Raw genomic sequence first — 17690 nt, 5'->3', positions numbered from 1 at the left:
CGCCAGCGTGCTCCACCTTTAGCTGAGAAGGAAGATATTAATCCTTCATATTGTAGTTAGTCAAAGATTAAAATCGTCTTTGACCAAGGGTGCATTTGTTGCATAGCATTTGTGTCCTGGGAATTAATTGCCGTTCTTTCAAGGACTTAAATGCCTGCTTGGTGTCAGCATTACTGTGGCGAGTACAGCAAGAGAAGTATTTATTTAAACAGCACAGGACCTTTCAAACCCCTGTTCTTCTCATGGGGAGCCTTTTGCTCAAAGACAAGCAAGCAAATAAAGCAACCTGCTCCCTCACCAGTATGTATCGCCAAGCGTGCTCTCCATCCTTTCTCCTGGAAAATGTTTGTGCACAAGGGGTTTTCAAAATTTCTTTGGAGATTACTGGATCAAACGGCAGATTTTTAAAGCTGCCTAAAGAAGATCAGATTATGAATTGCTGTTCCATATTCTTTATTGTGCAGTATATTAGAATCATAGAATCATGTAGGTTGGAAGGGACCTTTCAGATCATCTGGTCCAACTGTCAACCTAACTCTTGACAAAAATCATCACTAAACCATATCTCTAAGCACTATGTCTGCCCGTCTTTTAAATACCTCCAGGGATGGGGACTCAACCACTTCCCTGGGCAGCCTGTTCCAAAGCTTAATAACACTTTCAGTGTAAAAATTGTTCCTAATAACCAGGCTAAACCTCCCCTGGCGCAACTTGAGGCCGTTTCCTCTTGTCCGATTGCCTGTTACTTGGGAGAAGAGACCGATCCCAACCTCTCTACAACCTCCTTTCAGGTAGTTGTAGAGACCGATAAGGTCTCCCCTCAGCGTCCTTTTCAGTTAAATTAAATCTAGTCTTTCATGAGGAAGCATTTGTTTAATTGATCAGGTGAAAATAACATTCAGAAAGCTGTGTTCTTGAACTTCTACAGAAGTGTAACAGCAACACAAACATGCCAAGCTGGAAAGGAGGAATATTAATGATCTCAGTGCCACGAAAATACCTTCAGTCATATTTTTTTCTGGTGGTACTAAGCATCCTCTCCTCATACAACCTTTCCTTGAAGTTGTGAATACTCAGCACAACTGTATGCTGAATAAGCAGCATACAGTTCTGCTGCTTAAGGATGAGCAAGTTAAAAAAACCTTCCAAAACAATGCTGCTCTAAGAGATGAAGGTATCTATAGCAGTAAATATAGAGCACTTCACCAAATTAGCAAGCTCGTGACTCTGATTGCAGCTAGAACACGTTTTGCAAGCTTAAATGTGTTCTCCGGGGAATGAGAATTCCCTTAGTTCCCTTGAGAGGAAGGCCCCAGGAAGGGCCACATTTGCCAAGTTAAACCTTTTCCATGGAGCATGGCTTCATGCAGGGCTTGGCCTTACAGATCTCCTCACACCCAAGCGTACCCTCCAGTGCAGGTCTCTCTGCGTGGAGCCACAACCACCCCAAGCTCAGTGACTTCTTCACATGGGCTACCCTAAGTCCTGCACCTCCCGGAGCTCAACAGGTTTCTCCAAACTTCCTCCCAGGACAAAATGCGCACCCTCCTCTCCCTCAGCACCACCCCTCCTCCAGCTCCCCCTGAAGCCCACCTGCACCAGCCCCACGAAATCCACCTTCTCCCACCCCACCGCCTCTCCAACAGACGTTACTTCTCCCCTCACAAAAATCAAAAGGACGTGATAAATACTGCTATTTTTTAAAAGCAAAGTAGGCGGCAGGGGGTAAGGGGAGCTGCCCCGAGAGCCCCCGCCCCACAAGCTGCTCTGTCCTTAGGGCTCTTCTCCCTACTCCGGCCCCAGCGAGGCGCTGAGGCGGCCGAGCGCCTTCACCGGCCCCGGGCCTCGGCTCCCCGTCGCCTGCCCGGGCCGGGCGCGGAGGCTGACAACCCCCCTCCTCCACCGGGCCGGAGCTCATCCAGCTGCCGTCCCTGGCCCGGCCTCCCGCCCCCGCGGAGCCCTCCCGCTCCGCCCCCGGGCATCCGGTCGTCCCTGCGGCGGGGGCGGACTGCCGGCATAAAGGCCGGGCCGCCGCACCTCGCTGCGCTGTTTGCTTCCTTCGGCCTGCTCTCTCCTCCCGGTTGCCCCGGAGTCACCGGGCTACACTACGCCGGGCAGGCAGAGGTACCCACGGCCGCGGGGGTCCCTGGGCTGGGGGTCGGGGCAGGTTGCGCCCGGCGGGGGGAGCCGCGTTCCCGGCCTCCTGTCGCCCTTGCGAGGGCAGGTCCCGCTGGCGGGGCCGGGGCGGGCAGCGGCGCGTGTCCGGGAGGCGGCCCCGAGGGAGGGCGAGGAGCCGGTCGCCACAGCTGAAAACCGCCTCTAGGGTTGTTTTGGGCTTGTGTTTTTTTTTAATGACACTAATTGGGGTGGCAGATGAGGTGTACCAAGCGAGAGTAAGGCAGTCCAGCGTCTTCCAGGTGGCGAGGAGGGCACTGCTGCACCTCAGCCCTTGGACGCCCGTGGCTACAGGACTGCTGTAGGGTATTTTTGGGGGCGTCACACACTGTAGATGCAGTGAGCAGATTCATGCTGGCCAGCCTTCGCTCGGGTGGCTGCGTGATCAGCCGTTCATCCCCTTGGCTAGCTGGCATTTGGATGCTGGCCTCAGATCTGCCCTTGTGCCCGGGGAGTGTGGGCAGCCTGCGAGAGCTCACAGGGCTACCACCGTTGGCATGTTTGGCAGCCCCTCCATGCTGGCAAAGTCGTCTGCTCTCGGAAAGAAATCTGTCTGCTAAGCTGTTGTAACACCTCTGGTGCTTCACTGCAGTGTAGAAGCCCTCCACATTTATGTCTGTGCGGGTGTAGGCATGTTAAAAAAAAAAAATACGTGGTGTGAGAAGGGATCTGAGATCTTATGTGTGGCAAGGGTACCCCTGGCTAATTCACCTGTAAGTAGATCCCCGCTCGCTTTAGTTGAGGAGCCGAAATCAGACAAGTGTGTTGGCTGATTTTAATTATCTGTATGGATATGTTTGGTAAGAGTAGCTGGTGTAATTAGCAGCACTAATGCAGTGAACCAGTGAGAATGGTTCCAGTCAAAGCTGGGTTAGGTGAGAGATGTGTCAGTGGAAATTAAGGGTCTCACTAAAGGATGTGGGGTTGGTGTTATAACACAAAGTCTCCTGTGGTCTGTATGCCTAAACAGCTCTACTTCTCTAAAAGAAAGTCAGTACTTCTCTAAAATCTAATGTGCCTCTGTCCTAGATAAGCCTAATACATGATTATTTTACTTAATATATTACTGATGTAAGTTCTAAACTGGGTTTAGGTCAAACTGTGTACTATACTTTGAAGGCCATTGCCTCCCTTGTTTTTCCATAGGGACTAACTCTAACATCCTTATCTGTTCCGGAGGTACCCATCTCCTTCACATGGAGGATATTAAGTGCATTAAGTTAGTTTAATCAAGTTAAATTTAACAACTGCATTTATTTTAAAGATTTGTTACTTCTGGTTTAGACCCACCAAAGAACTTGTCTTGCAAAAAACTTGCTGGGTTTTTGATGTACATGAAATTTAATAACACTTTTCCTGTGTAACCCTAGTTCTGCTTATATATATAGTAGCTTTATAGCTATGAGAGCCTATTACAGGAGATGTCAATGTTGGCCCTAGAAAGATGTTCCCGTGCCTTTTTGATATTTCTTCCATTTCTTACTGGTGTTACTGCCTTTCATCTGTGCCAGAACCTCTGCACACATTTAGTCCCATTTCAAAGAGAATGAAGAACAGAAAACGTTACCCTGTGACTCCTCTTCTTCAGAAAGAAGAACTTATTTCCCTACCCACTATGTTTTTGACAAATATTTTTCTGTTATCAGAATAGCTTTACTGTGTCCTAATGTTTCTCCCAGAAAACTTTCTGAAATAACTTGCTCTGTTCCAGCAGTGGCCTGTCCCTTTTTTAGGACTGGCCTTGTCACCCGAGTACAAAACCTGAGACTCATGATAACACGTGTATGTCCACATGCGGAATTTCATGAACTTTGCTCAGAGTAGTAGAGACCTAAGTAACTTACCTCTCAGCAATTGTCAAACACAATTACCTATACACTATACACATAGATAGCAATGTTAACTAAGAGATGTGATCCAACTGAGCATGTAGTGCTAAATGCTGAAGTGTAAGCGCCAGTGTGCTCCACCTTTAGCTGAGAAGGAAGATATTAATCTTTCATATTGTAGTTAGTCAAAGATTAAAATCGTCTTTGACCAAGGGTGCATTTGTTGCATAGCATTTGTGTCCTGGGAATTAATTGCTGTTCTTTCAAGGACTTAAATGCCTGCTTGGTGTCAGCATTACTGTGGTGAGTACAGATGGTGAAGTTAAACGCATACCTGAGATGGCATGATTCAAGCCCATGACATTTGCTTAATGCAGGGAGGTGAAGGGAAGAAAGTCAACAGCTTTGCAATGCATCCCTAAACAAAACACTGCTCAAATGCAAAAGCAGGCTCTCACCAGTAATGGTACCCCTGGTAGTTGAAAAGCTAGTAGTAATATACAGTAACTTAACTGGTGTGTTTTGGAGATTTATAAGCATATTGTATTCTGAAGCTCCCTATGCTGGCAGTTCTCCAGCAGGGTGGAGACTATGAGTTGGTTTGCATATGATTTCTGAATGACAGGGAGTCCCTACAAAGCAAAAAAAGTCATGGTCCTAAAAGGAGAATTCTTCCTGACCTAAAATAGTAGCTTGTGAGTACTGAAGTTGTTTGATCAAGCCATAAGCTCTGATTTGTAATTGCCATGCATTTCTGCTTAAGATGCTCAAGAGACAACTATCACTCTTTTGATTCTAGTTTTTGAGTCCACATTCTGTCAGAGCAGAGATGGAAACCCATGACATGAGAGGTGGGGAATTTCTAAAGCAGATGAGGGGAGGTGTTTCCTGCCTCTGCCCAATGGTAAATCAGTTGTGTGTTGTGTTCTGGAGGGGATTAGGAGCAACCTGGAGATGATACAGAAACAGGACAAATGGGTCAGATGTGCAGATGTAAGCCTATGTATTTTTCTTGAAACAATACTCAGAAGCAGGTTAGAGGAAATATTTAGAATGGATCTGAAAGTGCTCTTCACTTTTGAAATACGCATGTTGGCATTTAATCTCTTTATGGTTTATTCTGTTTAGTAAACATTTTTATTTTATCAGGTATCTGAAGAAATAGCCTCAAGATGAATTTCTTCCTGGAAACACTCAAAGTCATCGGACTTTCTGTTTATTACATTCTGGAGTCACTAGTGTTCCTTATTGTGCCTAAACGGAAGAAGAGTGTTAGTGGTGAAATAGTATTAATAACAGGAGCGGGAAGTGGCATTGGAAGACTCTTATCTTTAAAGTTTGCCAGCCTTGGAGCCACGGTAGTTCTCTGGGACATTAATCAAGAGGGGCTCAAGGAGACAAGTAGACTGGTCAGAGAAAACGGAGCGGTGAGAGTACACAGTTACATCTGTGACTGTAGCAAAAGGCAGGACATCTACACAGTAGCTGATCAGGTAAAGTATCTTATTTGCATCTTTGACACTAATCTGAGTGCATGCATGTGTGTATGGTAAGTTTTAGTGACCTCAAGGTGAGATTAAAGTTAATTTATTCAGAATGTATTGTGCATGCTACCTATTTTAAGAAGACTGTTTTTTAGAGTTGAATTGTACCTCTGTTCCTTTTAAAAAAAAAAAAAAGCTGGTTCTCTTTTTCAGTAGCTAATTTCAACTGGATAGCTTCTCATTCATTCAATTACTGAGCAAGCACTTACTGGTAAAGTGCAGAAAATCAATTTATTGAAGCTAAAGCAGTATTTCAAGTTCTGGCATCCTTTTACCAAAAGTAAACCCTAAAGAGCATATGCTGTAAAAAGGATTAACTGCTTAGGCAATTTTCAAATAATTCCGTGGCTGTGAATAGACTCTTGCAGACTTGCTTTATCAGAATTAATAAATGTATCTTGAAGTCTTAAGTGTTTCTTACTTTCCTTTCCGAAGAGCATTGTGAATGTAGCATGTGGTTAGATATTTTGGGCAGAGTGGTAGAATTGCCAAAAGCTAAAATTGCTTAACGGTTTCCATTATAAAAACCTGTTCTCATTTGCTTAAAATGTTGCTAAACTTAACTGTTGGACTAGAAAGTTTCCACAGTGAGTGTTTGCCTGAGGATGAATTCTTAATAACAATAAAGTTCAGCTGTCTTCAGTAACATCTTTTGACTGAAATAATGTTGCTCTTTTGGTGCTTTTTAAGAAGCTCTAGCTTTCTGCCTTTTTTTTTTCTATCTGTGCAAAAACGACTAGAACAAACTTTCTGGTAAGTGAAGCTTGTGTATGACTTGCAGCTTGTGAGATGCTGGTACTATTGGGTTTGTATTCTGGTAATGCTGATCACCCTTGGTCCCCCTTGCAGCTCTGTTACACCAGCTGAGTTGCACATCTGCTGTACACGCAGAGCAGTTGCCTGTGTCTCGTTGCAGGCCTGTAACTGTGCTTCCCACTGAACTGGGAGGAGCGGAGGAGAAGGAAGATGAGGAGGGAGTATTGCAGTGTGAAGGACACTGGAATGAAGAAGATGGAAACTAACTGTCAGTTTTGAGGACTCAAGGGCTAGCACTTCAGTCCCATGGGGGAAAAGCAGTAGCAAAGCCTTTATGGCCAAACACAAAATGGAGAAGAGGGTGTAGATACATGTGTGATGCAGGTTAGGGATGTTAAAAACAAAGGTAGACAGGAGTAAAGAAATAAGAGGGTCTTGGTGCATGAGTCCTCACTTATAATCTTCTGTCAGCAGTTCACTAACAGCTGCTCTGCTGACAATCCTCCTGCTGATCCACACAGAAGAAAATACTCTACTACTGTTATTTCAGAAGTGTCATGTCCCGCTGACAACTGATGTAGGACCACGCTGACAACTTTCCCATCTTATTAGTGACAAGAAGGCTGGTATTAGTTAGTGCTTGGTGCCACTGTTTACTTAATGTGCTGTGGTAGACTTTGCAAGATGAGGCAGCGCGGTTCCAGGTTTTGGGTTTTTTTTCCCTGGTGATTCAGCTTCACACAGTGACTTGGAGTTTTGCAAGACTATAGCGAACTAAATTCATGCAGGCAGGGCAGGATATGGTTGAAAACTTTTGCCCAGTAAAACAATCTCAAAGCCAAAATAAAATGTATGTGAACCTTAAATACCTGCTTCTGGTACTTCATCAGCCACACAGAGAGACTGGGGAAAAGTCACTTCAGTAGGAAGAAAACCAAAAAGCCCTGCACATGTGGTGTCCTTGTTCCTTTCCTGTACTAACAGGATGAAGGACAGCTTTTTGCTATCAAGAGCCATAGCTTAAAATTTATTTCTAATGTTCCAGAAGTACCCAACCCCTAAAGGAATGTGGCCTTCTCTGATCTACCCCTCCCTCGAGTTCAGCTAAACTTTAAGAATCTGGGGCTTTGAAAGAGGGAAGTAACTCTCTGTTCTTTGATCCTCCTACTTGTGAGGAAACAGAAGCTTTTTTCTCATTGTGTTGGGGTTCACATGTACTTCCAGTATCTCTCTTGCACAGTACTTCTTGCCATATACACTGTTTCTTCTTGCTTGGTAGTCAAGATGACAATTTGCAGTCAGTTCTTCACTGAGAATAGCCTTTCCTGTGCAGAGGAGCAACAGTAGAAGCACACTTCCTGGTGGCATTTCATGCTGCCTATAAAACATACGAAATGCTTTCTTCTACCTCCTGTAGGCTGTTATGGAGGGATTTCTGGTTCTTAGAACGCAGATGCTTTGGGATGCTTTTTGTGAATCATGGGAATTACTTACTATTAAACTTCAATATAAAAACATAAATATAAATGCAGAAACAAAGAGGAAATAGTTTTTATACCTGAAAAAGATGTTTAACCAGATTAGCTGTCTGCATAATGCTTGCCCTACCTAGGCCTGAAATAAACACCTGGAACATGCTTTCCTGTACTGCACCCATGGAGACCTCTAGAGCTCTGGAAAGTTGACATTACACCCCACACATGCACGCACACACCCCCTTAATAGCTAGGGAAAAGGCTTGATAAAGGTCTTCTGTACTTGGCCTCAAAACAAAGTGTGGGAGCCTGGGCTGAGTGTCTTGGCTCTGTCATGCACAGGGGAGGGCTGAGAGGAGAAGGGAATTAAAACAGCCAACTTGCTGAAGAAAAGAGCTGTCGCAGCTAGTTAGTGGGGAAGCAGCATCAACAGAGGTGTTGTAAAGCTGGAATTATTTGTCCAGGTTGCAAGAAGGCCCTCAAATCTGGTTTGAATTCCATCCAAAGCGTGAATATATCTTGGAAGACTGAGTAGAGACAGATGGCAAAGGAAGAGATTGTTTAGGTTTTCACCACTAGTTAGAAATGGAATGATCAAGGTTCTGGTTTTATTTCCCTTCTCCCATCTAATCTGAATGCCCCAATCACCAAGTTATTAACTGCATGTACCACATCACCCCCACCTCTGTCCATCTTTTGTTCACACAAAAGAAGTGTGACCACCTATTAAGGTCTTTGTTATTTGCCTCAAAGGGTAGATTTGGGGTACTGGTCCAGTCTTCCAGAATTGCTAGATCATCTGGCATGAGGCAGTATTAAAGCAGCATTTGCTAATGATTGCATTTATATCTCTGAATGCATGCTATTCTTAATTTGTGATGAGGGGTACATACTCAGGTTGGTGACTAGAACAACTTGTCTAAGGCTACCTATGGAGATCATGTAGTGCTGCTTCAGAAATATTTAAATTGTTACATGACAACTTTTTGAGAGGTGAGCAGACAGACAAGAATGTGTGAGTAATGACTGAGGTGGAGAGGGGCTCTGGCTGATGAATTTATTATAAAAGCTGTTCTGTATAATCCTACAAAGGCTCCTTTCTGGTTTTTAAACCCTTACTTAATAAAAGTAGGTGAAATTGGAGCAAGTTTAAGGAAGATGAGTAAGTTAAGCAGGAATAGAGGATATGTAGTAAATTATCCTCTAATTCTTTACTAGCTATACGGGCTAGTCTATCTCGTCTGCCTGTTGATTCTTCAGTTGCTGTAAGCACCTTACAAAGGAAATGCCATTAAGAAATGAGGTTCTGTAATCTGCAACCACATGGCAAGACTGCATAAAACCAACATGGTTTCCCAAAGCTACTGATCAGCACATGTTTACCACTTGATCTGAAAATCATGAATTAAACAACATAAGGAGCACTGATTTCCTTTTTGCCAGATATCTCAGGTTAATAAACTGTACTTCAAATACTGCATTAAATATTTTCATTCTCCTTTTGAGAGCTGGCCCCAATATCTTGATATCAGATGGCCTACGGTTGTTCTCTCAAGTGAGTCTGTTCATGGAAGTCCTCAGTCTGGAGCTAAAATGAGAACTATACTTAGAATCATTGAATAGTTTGGGTTGGAAGGGACCTTTAAAGGTCATCTAGTCCACACACACCCCCCCGGCAATGAGCAGGGACATCTTCAACTAGATAGGTTGCTCAGAGCCCCCTCCAACCTGACCTTGAATGTTTCCAGGGGTGAGGCATCCACAACTTCTCTGGGTAACCTGTTCCAGTGTCTCACCACCCTCACCGTAAAGAATTTCTTCCTAATATCTAGTCTAAATCTGCCCTCTTCTAGTTTAAAACCATGACCCCTTGTTCTATCACTACATGCCTTTGTAAAAAGTCCCTCTCCAGCTTTCTTCTAGGTCCCCTTTAGGTACTGGAAGGCAGCAGTAAGGTGTCCCTGGAGCCTTCTCTTCTCCAGGCTGAACGACCGCAACTCTCTCAGCCTGTCCTCGCAGGAGAGGTGCTCTAGCCCTCAGATCATTTTTGTGGCCCTCCACTGGACCCGCTCCAACAGGTCCATGTCTTTCCTGTGCTGAGGGCTCCAGCGCTGGACACAGTACGTCAGGTGGGGTCTCACCAGAGTGAGGTTAGAATCCCCTCCCTTGACCTGCTGGCCATGCTTCTTTTGTTGCAGCCCAGGATATGGTTGGCTTTCTGGGCTGTGAGTGCACATTGCTGGCTCATGTCCAGCTTTTCATCCACCAGTACCTTCCAAGTCCTTCTTGGCAGGGCTGCTCTCAATCCCTTCATCCCTCAGCTTGTATTGATACTGGGGCTTGCCCCGACCCAAGTGCAGGACCTTGCACTTGGCCTTGTTGAACGTCATGAGGTCTGCACAGGCACGCTTCCTGAGCTTGCCCATGTCCCTCTGGATGGCATCCCGTCCCTCAGGCATGTTAGCTGCACCACTCATCTCAGTGTCATCCGCAAACTTGCTGAGGATGCACTCAATCCTGCTGTCTGTGTTATTGATGAAGATTAAACGGTACAAGTCCCAGTACAGACCCCTGAGAGACACCACTTGCCACCAGTCTCCATCTGGACATTGAGCCATTGACCACTGCCCTCTGGATGCCACTGTCCAACCAATTTTCATCCACTGAACAGTCTACCCATCAAATCCATACCTCTCCAATTTAGAGAAAAGGATGTTTTGGGGGACCATGTCTTCCTCTTACTGAACTAAATGTGTTGATATTATTCTTTAGCCAACTTACTTTCTGGGAACCATCTTACAAGGCTTCTTGAAGCAAATACGCTAGAAACAAGCTTCTGCACCGTGAGCCCCAGAAGCTTATAAGGCTTTTGCCTTCTGTGAATGGACGTGTTCTAAAATCTTCCTTTATTCAGAACCTTGCAGCTTTTGTTTAATTTTCATAACAAACTACTACTCTTCCCACAGGTTTTTTATTTCTTGTGCTGTCGTGAGGGCTAGCGTCAATGGAGACATGGTGTCCTTTCAGGCTGTCTTCATCAGAAATAAACTTGTAAAAAAACCTTTTTCGTTTAGTAAGATAAGCTCTTAAGTTTCTGTAAAGTTGCTTGAAGTAGTCAAGATACTTGAATAAATAAAAAGGTTGTAAGGAGGAAATTAATTTTGCAGGTGGTTTTTCTCACTGCCTGTGCAGAATACTGCTGATCGAATGTGACTGCCCATTCTAATTCCAACAGACTGAGGGCAGAAAACTCCACCTCCTCCCCCAGAAAGTCTGGTTTAACATGCGTGCTGCGTAACACAAGTTACTGCTGGTGAAAAACTACCACGTAATGCATGCCAGTGTTTAACAGTCACAATCAGAAGTGGAAAACAGCATGGACAATCTTGAAATAGCTGAAATATTAAGATTCTATTAAGTAGCTGCTGCTCTGTCCAATGGGAGAGATGAATCTGTGGACTGTTTGGACGCAGGCAATTAACAGTGCCAACAGGGAATCCAGTTTTCCCTCTGCTCGTCAAAAGACTCAAGTACTGTGCAAGCTGGCTTCAGCCTTCAAGTCATATGGCAGCACGGCTTCTGTGCTCAAGCTGCTCTGTGGAAAACGCAAGAGGATTTGAGTACAATGCAAGGAACGTCGCAAGTGAAAGTTTAGGTATTACAGCCCTCACGCAGATTTGATGTACCTCCTTCTGGTAAACACAAAAAGAATTGCTCATTGGTTTTTAGATGGGTTTACTGTAGGAAAATCCTTGTTGAATGAGTTAAGCTCTCTGCAATAGAGACTTAGCTGGAACAATTGCAGCAAGAACCAGAGGTGCTGAAAGCAGAAGCCTGCGTGGAGCTGTTGGGCTCCACACTTCCAAAGAAAGTCCAGCTGTAAGCTCAGCTCTAAAAAGGCATCAGGTGAGAATGTGCAAGAACCTGGATCTGTAACAAGCATAATAAGTTCAACTTAGTTGAAATGTGCGATATTTCTATTTCTCATGTTTTCATATATAAAATTTGGAAAGCGTGTATTTATTGCATAATATCTTGAGCCTTTTTGTTTTAGGTTAAAAAAGAAGTTGGTGACGTTACCATCCTAGTCAACAATGCTGGTATTGTAACTGGGAAGACGTTTATTGATTCTCCAGAATCACTTGTGGAAAAAAGCATGGAAGTGAACATAATGGCACACTTCTGGGTAATACCTGTACTTTGCATATACATACAGCATCATCATAAAACATCCTTTTAGCATGTTTTCATTGTTAATTTTGTCTTTTGGAATTGAGGAAAATATGCAAGGATATGTAAGGATGCTCCTTGTAAGTTCAGACAGAAATGATGCAAGAAATTACTTTCTATGCCTGGGAGCCTGTAAAATAAAAAAAAGGTGGAAGAATGGATCCTTTGGGAACTTCTGGGGTAGGTAGGTGGAAGCAAAATTGCTTCATATTTAGAAATGCTCTTAAGAGCTGAAATTTACCATCTGAAAATTCTGAAGCTAGTCATATGTTATAATCCCTCAATATTAATTGCCATGAAGCAGGTCCAGCCTAAAAGCTGCTGCTCTAGTAACAGAGAAGTGTTCAGTTCTGTTAGTGTTCTAATTGCTTTGTGGTTATGACAGTTTCAGTGAGAAAAAACACGCGTTCAGACAATGCTCTTAATAAGTGGGGCGTTTGTCCAAAATGAGTAACTTAATTTGCCTTTTCTTCCTTCCAGGGAAGGCAGGTCATCTATATGATATTCCTATCATAAAGAATTGGAAAGGGGATATTAAAACATGCTCCAGGTTTTTCGTAAATAAATTTAATCACAAAGATTAAACGAATTTAGTAGAAGGAAGACATGAAATTCAAATTTTTGCCATTTTACAAAATTTGCAGTGAACGCTTAGTTCTCATTTGAAACACTGCAGTGCTGAGCTTTAGGCTGTAAGAAACTTAACAACTAGCTGAAGCTGTATCTTCAGCTTTCAGCAAGTTACCATCTGTCTTTGGTGTTGAGGAGAAAGTGGTACTGGTGGGGCCTGGAACATCCCACCTTAGTAGTTAAAGATTACAGTTCAAACAACAAACTCCTGTTGCCCCTCCTCCCCCCTTTCCATAATGGAAGGGAGGGAAGCTGTAGGGATACTTTAAAAACAAGACTTTCAAAATATTATAGTATATAGTTTACTTAGTAAAATATTTCATTGCAACTCTCGTGTACATTGCAGACTTACAAAGCCTTCCTCCCAGCAATGGTGGCCGCTAACCATGGACACTTGGTTAGTATTGCAAGCGCAGCGGGAATTATTGGAGTCAATGGTCTTTCAGGTAGTGTATTAAATCTTACATTCATTTAAACAATTAATTTGATTTAAGCTGCAATCAATACTCATGAAAAAAGAAATCCTAATTTTGAGTTTCTGGGTCTTTGTGTATAGGTAAAGCAAATGGACATACTTTCAAACCAGCTGACCTTAAATAGACCATTTCTTTCAAAAGAGTTTTCCAGATGCTCAGTAGTGCTGTGAAACAGGTTTTTCTGTCAAGGCAGTTAGAGGATCTAGGAGCCATACAGAATTTTGGAATCTGAGAACTTCAATGTTGTTAAATTTAACCTGAAGATATTTGGTGGGGAATAGGCCCCTTTCTTTTTTCTTCTTTTCCCCCAAGGATGTTCTCAAGTGAAGCAGAGTCCTGCACAGGTTTCCCTAACTCAAAGAACTACTAAAATACAGATGTGATACAGAGGTAGAGGTGCGATACCTCTTTTTGCATTCTCTGTCTCTCAGCAATTCATTCAAGAGGACCCATACAGTTATTGAAAGAAAGTGTTGAGATTAGGGCAAACTCAGAAGGCATTTCTGGAAAACACATGCAAAGGGGGAGGAAAATGAAATAAAGCGACATAGCAGTAAAAGAAATCTAGCTTCAAGGCAGTGATAATGAAGACTAATTGAGTTTCAAGTTGAAACCACATTAGAGAGTCTTGAAAGCTTGAGTTTGATGCATGAGAAGCTAGTGCATGGATTCAAAGATAAGGTGTGGTATGAAAAGATAATTTCATTTGCTATTGTTCAGTAGAGGGTGGAAAGATGATAGCAGGGATGCAATGAGAAACCCTCTGGCTGCCAGTCTGGAACAACAGTTAAATTAGGAAAGGGAAATTAAAAGGAGTAAATTGCATCAAAGGCAAATTTTATTAGTAACCTCATGCTGAAAACAGTTCCTACTCTGTTGTAAAGTATTGTATTATCAGACAGTAATTTCCTGCAGATACTGCATATGTATCATACTATATCTATCTCATTTCTCTACTATTTCTATAGTACAGTGCTGCTGTTGTATACTGTAAAAAAGACCTGTGGCTACTTAGCTTATTTAGTAGAGCGTAGCTTTGTACCTGTTCCCTCTCAAAAGCTGTTACTGCTCCTGGGTACATGTTCAGTGGTAGGACTCACTGAACCTGTTTGGTAAAGTTTATTTGGTAAATTAAAATGTTTAACTGCAATTAATGTTCTATTTATTTTACAGATTACTGTGCAAGTAAATTTGCAGCAGTTGGTTTTGCAGAGTCAGTTGATTTCGAGATGAGAGTTCTGGAAAAGTCTGGTATTAAAACCACAATTGTGTGTCCTTACTTCATAAACACAGGAATGTTTGATGGCTGTAGAAGCAAGTGAGTAAACTCTTGTGAGGTTTTTATGCAAGGTGCATGTTTAGCATGTTACATACTCCTGTTTCCTTTATGAAAATCATGAGCTAGGCTTTTCTCTGCTTGTGTTATTTTTAGGGCCTCAGATGGGCGTTAACAAGTGCTGTGCAGTGACTGGGCAACCCAAATGGCAAAGCCCTCAGTACTTTACTATTCATTTAAGCTCAAATGTGAAACGTTAATTGGTGTCCTTTCCTCTGCAGAAGCCAAATGCTCTTGCTGTCCTCTTTGGCTTCTAAACCCCCATTCATCTCCTGAAATCAGTGGCATAGCTTTGCTCAGTATGCTTGTATAATGACAAATTTAGGAGCCGAATAAAAGCCTAGTGTGTCATAATGTGAGGACTATGTGGATTTGTCTTATGAGAGGTCATAGGGATCATAGAGATCAAGGGAAAATAACAATGGCCACTCACTCTCTAGCATAATGAAGCTTCTGTTGTTCATGGGATTTGTGGTATTTATTTCTTCTTTCAGTTGAATAACTGCAAAATGGAGACTTGAGTAAAATGTGAATCCAAAGCAATTTGTATTACAGTAAGAAATGTCTTCTCTTCCAGGTGGCCAAGGCTGCTTCCTGGTCTGGAGCCAGAGTTTGTGGCTGAGAAGATAATGACTGCTATTCGGCGGGACCAAGAAATATTGCTGCTACCACGCATTCTTTATTTTTTACTCGTTTTGAAACAGTAAGTATTTCCTTCTTTTCCTCTCTTCCTTTTCTGTCCAGAGATGTTTCAGTTATGTTTTTGACCAAAAGTGCAAACCAGGCTTCTACTTGGTGGTGATAATTTTCATTAAGTTCTGCACATTTCTGGAGTTTTCTTTTTTTTGTTTCTAGGGGTTCAGTCTACCCTTGGATCATAGAACAAAGACAGAAATGTCTGTCTGTGACTTGCTGACTCCGTTGGGGTGCAGTTTTACTGTGGGCTGTAGAGAAGGGGCCTGCTCCTCAGTAGCTGCGTACCTGGTGTCGTGCCCCAGCATTAGGGCAATTCTGACTCTGTTGCGAGCCAGGTTGGGAAACTGATCTGTCTAATAACTCAGGCTACCAAATGAGTGTAATGGATATTTTGAGAGGAGCGGTGGTCCTATATTGTAGAGAGTACACTGTCTTTGCCAATATTAGCCAGGTAAAACTAATTCTGTGGTAAAACTGCACAACTCTTCTGATGTCTGTTTTGTTTTGTTTTTTCCTCTTCTCCTTCAACTCCCCTACCTTACAGTGTCCTGCCAGTGAAACTGACTGTTCTCTTTTTGGACTATTTTGGAAACCTCCGTATCATGGATACCTTCAAAGGTCGAGCGAAGAAGGACTGAAAAAGCATAAAATTCAGAGACCAGCAACTCTAAAGTGGACCTTGTTAAAGGTGGTGGTGGGAGAGGCCTGCTTCTCTAGCAGCTGTGAACTTAAGGTGCCTCACTTCTCATTAGTAACAATTTTTAAGGAAATTGCTTTTTATTTTGCTCTTAATCACCAGCTTTCACTTAAACTATTTTTTTAATCCAGTGAACTGATTTCTTTTCACCTCATTATGGAAATGCATTAATTGAAGTTAGTTCCTTTGGTCATGTCTGTTATAATGCCTTAAATGATCCTGCATCACAAACTAATAATGGGCAACTTTGGGGAGAGGAGGGACCAAGAAACCACATGTATTTGGCAGGGAGACAGGAAAACCTCTACTGGACCTGACTTCTTACTGCTCTTCACTGGACCGTGAGGAGGGGCTGTGCTGCCAGTACCGTTACCACTCTCTGGGAAGCTGAGGAATTCAGGAGTTTCCTGAAACAACAGATTCGAATGTATACAAATGGAAGTTTTGTGAAATGAAAATATGTGCCGTGTTGGTGCAAAACCAATGAAACGTATTAATTTCTGGAGGTGGTGATCTTGGGACTCACAGATGGCTATGGATGTCAGGATGGGGAGGGGAAAGGATGTAAATTATGTATTTGTGTTGCTAATCTACTTTTTGTCTCATTTATTTTAAAAGCTAGAACTATGACTGCAACTTTGTAGCGAAAGATTTTCTATCTTCTAAGTGCAATACTTTAAGAACAATTTTAAATTTTCATCTCCTAAGCAGAATAAACTTGTAGTTATAAAGCGTAAGACTGCCAGTCTAAGTGGGCCGTCAGACGTCTTGCTAAGTAAGACACTGAGCTACTAAAAGCAAAGATAATACATTGCATAATCAGGGCTTCTCTTGGGTTTATTTCAGAAAGGAATGATGCTGATGGAACTGGAGTGAATGGGATTGTTACACCCATAGCCTGAGTAACAGCATTATGTTTTGCTTCTCTGAATTGGGTGGCAGGTTGCCTTGTGTCTACAGAGACATGTTTTACTTTGTCTTTACTCTTAGGACTATCCATTTATTTTGGACATAGGCTGAGAAGGTCTTGCCCTTTTTGACAATGGCTGCTTAGAAAACTGAAAGCCCCTTTGACTTTTGGTAAATCAAAAATGAGAAAAAGAAAGATTATGCTTTAAATGTATGCCATTTATGCACATGCTGGCTAAGCCCACCTCATGTCACGGTCCTCTTCTGGCAGTTGGTAACACCTGCAAACTAAGGCTAAAATGCATTAGCATGCAATTAATTGAAGGACAGTATGGAGAAAAGGGTGATTTCTTTAATGGGTTGGGGTTTTTTTCCACAGTGGCCTACAAACTACCTTTATTTCCCTTGTCTATACAATTAGTGAGGTTTACCAGCAAAGTTTACATCGACCTACTTTACTACTGATGAGCAAGAAACAGAGTAAAACAAATGTGTTAAAAATGGCCTTACCTTTATATGATGGATTAATGAGAGTCAGAATTCAGACTGAAGAAGAAAAGATTTGTCTTACTATCCTTTCAGATTTGCAGATTTTCTGCCGCAGAAATTCTGCTGATTTTACACTATACTTCAGGAAATGTAACTTACAAATTAGAAAACAGATCTTACCTAAATATGCTGTCCTTATCTACATTGCACTGTTCGCTGGTAATAAAGTCAATCGCTAATAACTGTGTGGTCTATCTGTGTCTTGCAGACTCTTCACCTTTTTATGCTAACAGAGCATATTTTTCCTCCTAACTATGAAACACTAGGTGTGCAGGGCTCTGGAGCAAAGGAGAAGAGAAATGGATTTTCCATATGAACAGTATGGATCAAACTCCAGCTCTTGTCAGAGCAAGTAGCTTTTCATTCTTAGCGTCTCCACGAATATGTT

General features: G+C 42.6%; 1 protein-coding gene across 1 annotated transcript; it reads left to right on the top strand.

Annotated features, from left to right (window-relative positions):
- Positions 1-1986: 1986 nt before the first annotated feature.
- Positions 1987-17484, top strand: SDR16C5 (short chain dehydrogenase/reductase family 16C member 5). Its single transcript, XM_063326897.1, has 7 exons — positions 1987-2124; positions 5154-5497; positions 11834-11965; positions 12986-13085; positions 14289-14433; positions 15029-15154; positions 15692-17484. The coding sequence occupies exons 2-7, from the start codon at positions 5177-5179 to the stop codon at positions 15783-15785; spliced, it is 918 nt and encodes a 305-aa protein (XP_063182967.1). The 5' UTR covers positions 1987-2124; positions 5154-5176; the 3' UTR covers positions 15786-17484.
- The last annotated feature ends 206 nt before the right edge of the window (positions 17485-17690 follow it).

The sequence above is a fragment of the Chroicocephalus ridibundus genome, chromosome 2 (assembly GCF_963924245.1).
Source record: "Chroicocephalus ridibundus chromosome 2, bChrRid1.1, whole genome shotgun sequence".
In the NCBI taxonomy this organism is placed as follows: domain Eukaryota; kingdom Metazoa; phylum Chordata; class Aves; order Charadriiformes; family Laridae; genus Chroicocephalus; species Chroicocephalus ridibundus.
Note: the sequence above shows the minus strand (reverse complement) of the source record. Positions and strands in the feature narration are given on the sequence as shown.

Coding starts and splice junctions, on each gene's coding strand:
- SDR16C5 (XM_063326897.1), top strand. CDS start 5,177: ATGAATTTCTTCCTGGAAACACTCAAAGTCATCGGACTTTCTGTTTAT. Junction 11,966..12,985: donor ACATAATGGCACACTTCTGG/GTAATACCTGTA, acceptor TGTACATTGCAG/ACTTACAAAGCCTTCCTCCC. Junction 14,434..15,028: donor TTTGATGGCTGTAGAAGCAA/GTGAGTAAACTC, acceptor CTTCTCTTCCAG/GTGGCCAAGGCTGCTTCCTG.